The sequence below is a fragment of the Populus euphratica genome, unplaced genomic scaffold (genome assembly GCF_000495115.2).
Source record: "Populus euphratica unplaced genomic scaffold, PopEup_1.0 scaffold1983.1, whole genome shotgun sequence".
Classification (NCBI taxonomy): Eukaryota; Viridiplantae; Streptophyta; class Magnoliopsida; order Malpighiales; family Salicaceae; genus Populus; species Populus euphratica.
Window position 1 is genome coordinate 13,880 of NW_011501824.1, and position 11,717 is coordinate 25,596.

The 11,717-nt window shown below is 27.3% G+C and overlaps 1 protein-coding gene across 1 annotated transcript; it reads left to right on the forward strand.

Moving 5' to 3' along the window:
• Positions 1-5: 5 nt before the first annotated feature.
• Positions 6-11,425, forward strand: LOC105118481 (protein LURP-one-related 15-like; the record flags this gene model as incomplete). Its single annotated transcript, XM_011016447.1, has 3 exons — positions 6-32; positions 5,335-5,403; positions 11,089-11,425. Coding segments are annotated over 3 exons (243 nt in total), but the record flags the coding sequence as incomplete, so codon positions are not given.
• Between the last annotated feature and the right edge of the window lie 292 nt (positions 11,426-11,717).

The following is an 11,717-nucleotide window of genomic DNA, read 5'->3' on the forward strand; positions in this document are numbered from 1 at the left end:
GTAATAACCAAGGAGAGGTCCCTGATTTCAAGGTCAAAGAAGGCTACAGCAAGAGTTCCTGCTCTATACTTCTTGGAGATTCCAATACCATGCTTGCACAGGTAACATTAACAAAACTTATTTCTGAAATATGTCAATATTGAATAAATTTAACCAACATCATCTTCTCATATAGAACTATATGTCTGTGGCTGAGGCTGCCGTAGAAATACCCCAGATTTCATTACATCATTTACATTAAAATCGATTATTGTTTTAATCAAGAAAGTTGTCTTCATAATTAATATCTCATGCCGGTATTTTTCTTATTATGTGAACGCAGGTGCATGGAAGACACGCTCTCGCGATTATGCCTAATGTTGATTATGCCTTCATAGTGGCTCTTGTGGTGGTGATTCTCAAAGGGAGCAATCCGGATGATCATGGGGACGCGGCCATTAACGTCATTAACGGTGTTATCGATGGATTTGCTTCGTTGGCATAGAAAACACACTCCATCGGTAAAAGTCATCGACAGAAACTGTTTGTCGACATTTAGATCATCGGTAATTTCTTTTTTTGTTGTTAATTTTGTCTGTAAAAAAAAAATATTAACAGTTATATTGACAAAAAAAACACGGCAGAAAAAATTTATAAACGGAATAATTTAGTTTGTATTTCCAGCAGTAACTCATGGACAGAGAAGTTTTATCAGTGAATGTGACATAAATAGTAAATATTTTGCAACTTTTTATAAAATACTGATAGTCTTTGACTGCTGGTGTAGATGTTGATGATAGTGGCATATGCAATAAATATTTTTATCAGGTTAAGACACTATGGGCATCCGCAAGTTCTCGGCCATAATATTGGAGAGCCTGTACACCCGATTTTTATCAGGTTCACCAGACGATCCTACCTCCATCCACAAATCTGGATTGAAATTCGGATGGGTCAAAGGATCATCTTCATATCTCTCTCTCAACCAGCTATTATATGTTTCCTGAAAACAAGGTTGTCAATTTCGTTTCGTTTCGCCCGGAATGACCGAAACATTCCATACCAATTCAAAAAATGGAACAAAACGGAACTATTTTCATCTCATTTTAAATCTCGGTTCGTTTTGGATTTTTCGGCTAAATTCTGGCCGAAACGTTCTGGTTTCATTCCACATATTTCATTCTGCTCTTGAAAAAACATTGAATCAAATTGAACCTTGTTTAATTTCATTAATTAAACCACCTAAGTATAAAAAGTTCTTTTTCATTACTATTTTCAATATCAATGATATTATTAATAATAATAAAAATTATTATTACTATTTTCATTAACAATGATATTAATTTTTTAAAATTAGATTTATCACTAATATATATGGTTTATATTCATGTTTTTTTGTTTATGTTTATACTTTGTAGGAATTTGAGCAAAATAAGGGATGTTTTAGATTCCATTAGTGTTGATAACATTGACCTAACTTTATATTTAACAACCTCGAAACGGCACGCCGAAACACTCCGAAACTGAAACATTCCATTCCAATTGAAAAAACGAAACATCTACCGAAATGAAATTGACAACCTTGCTTGAAAATTAAAAAAGAAATCATCTTATTCAATTCAAGAAAATAATAACTTACAAAATAAAATGATTGAGCGAGCATACCATGAAGTGTTGAGTGCAGTTGTCCTCAAACTGTTGCACCCCCTTTTGGCGGTCTTTACTTCACACATGCGTATCTACAAACAACTCCATTAGGCTTGACTCACGTCCAAGAAACATAGCCTGTAAGAACAAAAAAATGTTGCAAGTTAAATATATTTATAAGTAACAATAAATTAATTAACGGTATATTTTATTTAAATTAATCTTACCATCCGCTTCGCATATGCACTGTACGAAACACGTTGCAAGTTAAATATATTTATAAGTAACAATAAATTAATTAACGGTATATTTTATTTAAATTAATCTTACCATCCGCTTCGCATATGCACTGTACGAAATAGAGCTACCGATGTGCGTGGTCACCGAACCATGAATTTGTCAGTTCTGGTTGTCGGCACCGGACTATAAGCGTCATGTGAACCGCTCAGACATCACATGCTCAAAATATTATGGCCATATATCCCCTGGGATGTATGGTGGTTTGAAATCCCTCAAAACCACCACGTCATTTCAGTCTTGTAAACCGTTATCTCTCACATATTTTTTTGCTTTTCTTGTGTCATACCAAAAACCATGCAACCTACTTTCATAGTGACAAATTAAATTTTAAAACAAAAAATTGTATTATTTTCGATGTTACATATATGCCGCATGATTCTCCTATACCCTTTTCGCAACATTGTCATGCGCGCTATCCCACTCGAACTTGTGTTATGTATAAGTAATTTATTTAAAATAAAAATAATACAAGATATAAAATTATAAAAATAATTTATTAAAGATAAGCTGGATTAGAAGTTAACAACTACATGTAATCTTCAAAATCATGCATCGATATAAGGTCTTCAATATGATATTTGGAAAGCTGACTCCATTGAAATAATAGAATCTCTATCAACGATTTAAACATTGATGTTATTACTTGGGCGATCTCAATGTCTGTGAACCTCAAAATAAATAAAAATAATAAAATATTAATTAGTTGTTCATAAATTATGTTATAAGTATAAAAAAAACTAAAATCGAAACAAACTTACATTGAAAGGTTGTCCTTCCCAGGTGCCTGGTACTCGCAAGTGAATTGACCCCGCTGTGAAGACGCACCGCCTCTGCGCTGTGAAATCACGTTGGAGGAGGTAGCATCGTGAGTGGGCGCAGGTGCCTCTTCTTGATCGCCACCTAAGGATAAGTCATCATCATTGCTAAAAGAACTAGCTGCAACTATTTGCTGATGACATGTTTTGATTTCATTCTATACATTTACACAAATTTATACGAATAATTACATAATTAAATTTGATTATTTAAAAAAAAATCAGCATCACCTACCTTATACTAGAGACTACCCAAAGTTTTCAAACCTGCAAATATTGACAATAGCCACAAATTAATTGACTCCATTGAAAAATCTTATATATAACCTAGCATCTATACAAATTTAACAATAAAATAAAGCAAAAAAATAACATTTAATTTTATATATTCAACTAACATCCATAGAAATTCATCATTAATAATTAAAATTAATAGAAATAATCAAACACATATCAAGTAATAATAGAGTAAAATTGAAATAAAATAATTAAATTTAATCCTATATTTTCAATTACTTTTTACAAGTAAATTCAAGAATAACAATTAAAATTCAACAATATAATCAATTATTATGGAAATAAAAACAATAAAGTAGGCAACAAATTAAAAAAAAAAAACTATAGGCTTTAGAAATGAAAATGTTAAAAAAAAATTAGGAATGAAAAATGCTTATCTTAATAGTGTATTTATTTCTAGACTTTATCTACATATAATACAAAAAAACAAAACAAAAATATGTTGTTACTTTTATATTTTTATATCATTTTGATGTTGTGATATCAAAAATATTTTTTTATAAAAAAATTATTATTTTAATATATGTATACATTAAAAATATTTAAAAAACAATTATTATCTCAGACAAAATATACTATAAGATTAGTATATATAAATCATGGATTACAAAATCAAATGTATATTAGGAAATATTTGATAATACAATTTAAAAATTCCCACTAGTCAGGGGTCAATAATTCCATGAAGGAATACTAAAAGAAAAATAAGGCATGATGTTCTTTCCTGCATCAATCATTGCCATCAATTAGTAAGATTATTTTTGTCCGAAAAAAAACAAAGGTTATTTAAGAACTTGGTCCCCGCTTACTTTATATAATTTAAATTAAAATATTATTCTAAATTGTGTCTTAGATTTCCTCTCATCTACTAGGAAAAAAAACATGGAAATCAGCGCCTATGCACAGGCTTAAGGTGAACATGGATTTAGATAAAATTATAAATGGAGTTTTTTAAAAATAAAATTAAGAATTTTATTTTTATTTTTATATGTATATATAAAAAGTGGAGTCTTAAGCAATTTTTATTTTGTATTTGAAGTCTTTTATTAAGTTATGAAAGTCTTTATTTTAAAAAAATATAATTGATAAATATACTTATTATTAAAAACTTTTATTAAGTAATGACCTTGAGTCATCGTTCAAATTATTCATATGACAACTTTGTACATCGAGAAATAGAGACTCGTTAACCAGATATTAATATATTAACTTTAAAGTTAAGCCCCTGTTTAGCATTGAAATTAAACTTTTTTTTCATTAAAATTGTAAATTTTGTTATTTTTACACGAGACTAGATATAATTTAATTTGATATCTATTTATTATCGGGTGTTTAATTTATCATTTTCTTCGTATAAACCCATGCATTGAAGATGGGAGGCTTGTAGAGGAGAAAGATTTTTATTATTACTTTTTAGAGAAACAACTTTGTAAATAGAAAAATAGAGACTCGTTGACCACATATTAATCACCGGCTTTAAAGTTAAATAGAATGAAACAACAGTCCCTCAGCTTGTAAGTGTTTTTCACTTTAACCTTTAACTTTTTTAATTAGCATTATAATCTAACTAATAAATTTAGTTATTAACCCTTGAATCCAACGGGTCTTCCTGAAGTATTACATGCTAATAGATAAGAGAATTATAATTGAAGGAATAAATTAAAAATAAACAAAATTATTATAAAAAGATCAAAATTAAAAATTAAAAATTAAAAAAATATAGATTAAAATTAAAATACAAAAAATAATTAATCACCATGAATGACAAATTGTTCATCTTTATTGTCACGTGCCATATCAAGAGGGAAAATATATGGCATTGCTTATGAAAAAATAGGTATAGACAGTGAGAGATGTCACATGCATCACACAAAAAGCACGAATGTTTTTAATGTATTGACATGATGTGAGGATGTGATAGCATTCTTTTATTAAAAAATCATTAATTCAATATTAAAAGATTAAAATGCTTTTTATTAATTTGAAATTAATAAAAAAAACTATATAAAATGATGAAATTACTCTGCACACCTGCCTTATTTGTTTATGATTTGAAGGGCAAAACTATCTTTTTAATGTGTTCTAAAAGAACAAACAAAAATATTTTGGTCAACAGTTCTAATGATTTTTTTACTTGGAGGATAAATTACTTATTTTATTGTTTTTAAAAAGCAAAAAGACACTTGTACCCTGACAATTCTTTAATGGCTAGTGAACCGATGGAAAGAACTGTATTACCCCCCAACATCAACTCACCTCATTTTTCCTTAAATAGCAAAATCATAATGATTTCAAGGTCAAGGGAGGGTACGGAGAGAGTTCCTGCTCTATACTTCTTGGAGATTCCAATACCATGCTTGCACAAGTAAGTTCGATGCTCTCATTCATTTCAGAGTCCTATCTTTTCAGGTTTTCAAACTAATATTTTTAAATCTTACATAAATGCAGATGCATAGATTACGTTCTCTCACGACTATGATCTTGGATACGGATAGTTTTGGAGTGACTGTTTATCCTAATGTTGATTATGCCTTCATAGTAGCTCTTGTGGTGATTCTCGATGAGATCAATGCGGACCGTAGTGGCGAAGATTAAATACAGCTTTTGTTTTATTTTAAGAGAAGTTTTCAAGTTTTATTGCTTTTTTATTGTAAGAGTAAATACAATGCATTCTTTATTGCTTTTTCCTAATGTAAAATGCATGCTTTGTGGATGACATAAAGCGTAAAATATATAACGTTTGTTGAGTTTTATAATCGTTTATTTAATGTGTTTTGAATTCTGATCAAACCCAAAAACAAATAACACATAAATTGAGATAAATGATCATTATATAAACTTAGCTTTATAACTTTAGTAAAATTTATTTGTATAAATTTGTTTGGAGTGCATCAAAAATTGGTGCTTGATTTGGTAAAAAGAATGCAAGTTTATTGTTAAAGAAATATTGAAACTTTAAGGATCAAATTAAACATTACAATAAAAAACATCCTATATATAAACACATGAGGTGTAGATTTTTAAATTTTGGTCCTAAAAGTTTCTTTATTTTTATATCTTTTGTCCTTTTAGTTTTATAACATTAGTTTTTTTATCCAAAACTTCATTTTGTTTATTTTTTAACATTTTGGGTTTAAGAGATAACAAAAAATATCATCAAAAAAATATTATGAAATATTTTTATAACATTGGTGCTTTTTTTATAGCCCTTCATAGTCTTTTTCCCCTTAAATTTTATCTAGTAGCTTTCTAACACATGTTTATTTTTATTATTGTACATTAAAAAAATTAGATTTCAAAAAATAGAGTTATTAAACTCATTTAAGTTCAAAACCTTAATTATAAATTTTATTGTTTAATTAATTGACTCAATTTGATTCAAAACATTATTATCTTAATATTTTTTTTAAAAATAAAGCTAAAGCTAATCAATGTTGTCTTGAAAAAACGTTTTTAAAAAATAAAGCTAATCAATGTTGTCTTGAAAAAACTAAATCTTTATTGGGTTACATTTGACTCAATAAGTCAAATAATTAAACCCAAGCAACGTCATACAATGACAAAATATCTTTTTTCACAAAGCATCCTTTAGTTCCTTTTTTTTATTTACCGTTAAAAAAAGGGTTGTTTTGAACCTTAAATTAGGTATTTTGTTCAAAGTTTAATTTGGTCGTCTAATATTTATTTTTTTTAATTTCACTACTAATTAATCTTAAACTTTTGATTTAATATAATTTTACTCCTATTGAATTACAATATTATCCTTGACTTTCAACATCATTTTCATATTCATTCTTGATTTTGGATTTATGCAATTTGATCCTTAATTGATCATTAAATTTTTTTTTCTTTAATTGCACCATTGATTTCAATCAATTGAGTCCTCATAGTTCAGTGTCTTTTTTAAGATAATCATTGGCTGTGAATTTCTTTGATTTAACCCCTAATTGACTTAAAAATTTAATTTTCTTGTGATTTACTCCTTGATTTAAACCAATTGACTTTGTAAAAATTAACTTTGGTCTTCTAAAATTCTAATATTCTCAATTAAGCTTAAATTGGGCTTTCAAACTTAATTTCTCACCAATTAAGCCCCGAATAAAATTAACTTAATCAATTTAAAGTATAATTAAGTCCTTGCACCTAATTAAATCCTCTAATTGGACCCAAATTAATTCTTAAACATAATTAAATTTTAATTTGGCTCATGATTAAATCAAATTGACCTATTAAAAATTTAATTATGTCCTTAGGCATAAGTTTTATGTAAATTCATCTAATAATAATTTAATTTGACCTTGAATCTACATTGTCTCTTAAGTTGTGGGTAAAATAAGGTACAATTAGGCTCTCAATTCCATCCAAAATTATAACTTGATTTTTCTATATTTAAAATTCTTCCTCATCTAGTTTTTTTCACGCTGTCAGTCTTCTTACTATTATTATTTTATTTTTTGTTTTTATTTTAAAAAATAAATTTAAAAAATAACTCAAAAATAAGTTATGACATAAGGTAGCATATATTATCTTAAAACAAAATATACAGAGACATAGAGAATGATATAGAATATGAAAGTTAGTCGAGTTGTACCTAGTAATGGTATATAAGACAAATTGAGTTTTTCTTTATATTCTATTTGGTTGATGAAGAAGAAGGTAAGATAAAAATATGAAAAGAGATTGTTTTATTATCACTATCAAACTTACAATATTTGAAACAATAAATAAAAATCAGTATTTCTACTTTAATTTATAATAAGTACTAATTTTTTTTTATCTAACTTAAAATGGTAATATCCCCGCTCATCAAAATCAGGTTAATTGTTTTTGTAATCATTATGGAAAAGATAATCATTTACTCAGTCATTAAACAAAAATTAATTGTTAAATATTTCTCATCTTTGAAGTGGTTCAATCAAGTATTAGTATATGTATTTCTAAAAAAAATATGTTCAAGAAATATCATATAAGTTTCAAATGAATAATTGCAATTTAATAAGCGCATCAATTGAGTCTAGTTTGAAACTAAATAGAAATTATAAAGAAAAGAACGTTGATAACATCCTTTACAAGAAAAAGAAAAATATAGGTAGTTAATTTGATGTATCTAACAACAACAACAATATTAGATATAATATATTTAATAAGTTTTGTTAGTAGATATATGAATAATCCAATAAAAATTTATCTTTTAACGGCTAAAATAATACTTTGATACTTAAAAGATACTATAAATATGGATCCTTTTATAGAAAAAGGTTATTAAATAAATAATGATGATATAAGAACTATTTGTAAGTATATTTTTAAGCTTAGTTTAGGAGCTTTTAAAAACATTTTAATTTTTTTTTTTAAATTATATTTTTTTTATATTTTGAAACATTTTGATATATCATTATTAAAAATAAGTTTTAAAAAATAAATAATATATATTATTTTAATATATTTTTAAATAAAAAATAATTTAACAATCAACAACCAAACATTTTTTTAAGAAAAAAAAGTTACTGTGACGTTTTGACGTTTTCTTTTGGTGTGCAGTGCTGATTTGGTCCATGCCTAAAAGAGAAGATAGCTAGGTTGCCTTGTTTGACACTGTAGCCATTGGCTGCTGGGTCTCCTGATCCGCTGTATATCTGTTTCTTAAAACTATTTTACAGTTGCCTTTTTTGGTTGGCCTATTTTTTTTTTTTAAGAAAAAAACAAGTGCATTTAGTCACTTTTGATCACTATTATTAAATCCAACCCGGTTCAGTAAATTAATCTGGAATTGGTCACCCGTATAGACCCGAATGAGACTTAATTTTTTTTTTAAAATATAGAATTTGAAACTTATTATTATATATATTATATATTTCTAATAAAAAAATTATATTTTTTTAATGTGAAATAAAAAAACATTTTGATTTGAATACTTCAACTTAAAAAAATAATATAGTATCTTTTTTAATGTGGGATTTTAAACCTTTTCATATATATACTCTATGTTCCGAAAAAAAAAAATTATGTTTTTTCAATGTGAGATAAAAAAACTTTTTGGTTTAAATATTTCAACTTAAAAAATAATATAATATCTTTTAAATGTAGGATTTGAAACCCTTTTATATATATATTCTATATTCCCAAGAAAAAAATGATGTCTTTTCAATGTAGGATTTGAAACCCATTAATATATATATTCTATGTTTCTAAGAAAAAAATCATGTTTTTTCAATGTGGGATAAAAAATATTTTGATTTAAATACTTTAACTTAAAATGATAACATAGTATCTTTTCAATATCGGATTTGAAGTTCTTTCGTGTATATACTCTATGTTTCCAAGGAAAAAATCATATTTTTTCAATGTGAGATAAAAAAAACCTTTTGATTTAAATACTTTAACTTAAAAAGATAACATAATATTTTCTCAATGTGAAATTTGAAACCCTTTCGTATATATACTCTATGCTCCCATGAAATAAGTTATATTTTTTCAATATGCGATTTGAAACCTATTAGTATATATACTTTATGTTTTCAAAAAAAAGTTATGTTTTTTTAATGTGGGATAAATTTTTTTTTAAAATATTATTTAAAATTCATTGTTTACGATATGTATAACTTATATTTACATGAATTTTTTCATATGAAATATTAAAACTTTATTTTTTTTATTTTTTCCAGGTTGATCCAGGTCAACCTGAGTTGATCTAAGTTGACCCATGAAACCCGGGACTCGGCCCCTTGGCCGGGTCAACTCCCGAGCCAGGTTTAATAATTTTTCTTTTGATTATTGTTTTCAGAAAAAAAAAGTAAAGATAAAATACCCCTATTATTTTAAAATGAAAAAAATCTTTGAAGAATATTTTTAAAATAAATTTATTTTATATTTATATTTATATCTATATTTATATCCATTCAACAAAATATATTCATATTATTTCTATATTTATCCCCTTAAAATACTAACCAAGACGGTAATTAAAAAAAAAATTGTGTCCTTAATACAGTTTTATTCATTGAAAAATTTTATATTGGTCAAAAAATAGCTAATGATTTTTTATTAATTATTTTTAAAATTTATTTTTTAAAAAATAAATACAATTAAGAGAAAAACTCCAAATAAAAATATTCTTATCGTTTTTAATAAATTATTAATTTTATCCTTTTTTTATATCTATATCCATTTCTTTCCTTATAATAAATATCTAATAAAATATCTTTAATTTTCACCATAAGATATTTCCCGATCCGCCCAAACACTCCACATGCCCGCCTCCCTCGCTGCCTTTTGTTATGGTTGTACCGTACGCGCACAATTGAAGGACAGAGCCTTTTTTTATTTATTTAAAGACACGGCATGCCATATGTTAAGTGGCACTATAAGATACGAACACCATTCCTCTAAAAGACTAGTTCCATCAAGACCTGCATAATATAGAAATTTAGCAATTTTTCTCTGTTTATTTCTTCAAGTAATATTTCGTTTCGGTGATTATGGCTACTGGGCACGCACCAGGCAACCCCATTCCAGCTGTGAGAACATACCCGCCGGTGGAGCATCCAGCGATATCATTTACATTAAAACCTATTATTGTTTTAATCAAGAAAGTTGTCTTCATAATTAATAGCTCATGCTAGTATTTTCTTGTTATGTGAACGCAGATGCATAGAAGACACACTATCGCGACTACTATTATGGAGACAGATAGTTTTGGAGTGACTGTGTATCCTAATGTTGATTATGCCTTCATAGTAGCTCTTGTGGTGATTCTCGACGAGATCAATGCGGATCGCAGTGGCGAAGATTAAATACAACTCATGGAGTGGTTCTTGATTACATCAATTAATGCGGATCGCAGTGGCGAAGACTGTTTTATTACGAGTGAAGCTCTCAAGTTTAATTGTTCTTTCATTGTAAAATTAAATGCAATTCATGTTTTATTGTACGACATAAAGAGTAAAATACATTATTTATTTTTGTTAATTTGTTATTGTTTTAATCAAGAAGGTTGTCTTCATAATTAATAGCTCATCCCAGTATATATTTTCTTGTTATGTGAACGCAGATGCATAGAAGACACACTATCGCGAGTACTATTATGGAGACAGATAGTTTTGGAGTGACTGTGTATCCTAATGTTGATTATGCCTTCATAGTAGCTCTTGTGGTGATTCTCGACGAGATCAATGCGGATCGCAGTGGCGAAGATTAAATACAACTCATGGAGTGGTTCTTGATTACATCAATTAATGCGGATCGCAGTGGCGAAGACTGTTTTATTACGAGTGAAGCTCTCAAGTTTAATTGCAATTCATGTTTTATTGCTTTTCCTTAATGTAAAAATGTTTGCCTTGTGGGCGACATAAAGAGTGAAATACATTATTTATTTTTGTTAATTTTTATACTGTGTTTTGAAATCTTATCAAACTTTATGATTTGGAATAAATGCATTATTCAATAATATCCCAGTTATTATGTCCACGTACAAATAATTTTTATTTAATATTAACTCTCTATAAGTTAAGAATTAAGAATTGATGAACAAAATTGTGATACATGGACTGGATATTTTTTTATCCCACAATCTTTCACGTGTCGAGATTTTATTGGTCAACCCATAATATCTAACAGATGGATGAAGTTCATGTAGATCGAAATTCCTTTTTATTTGAGGACAAGGATACCCCCCAATTA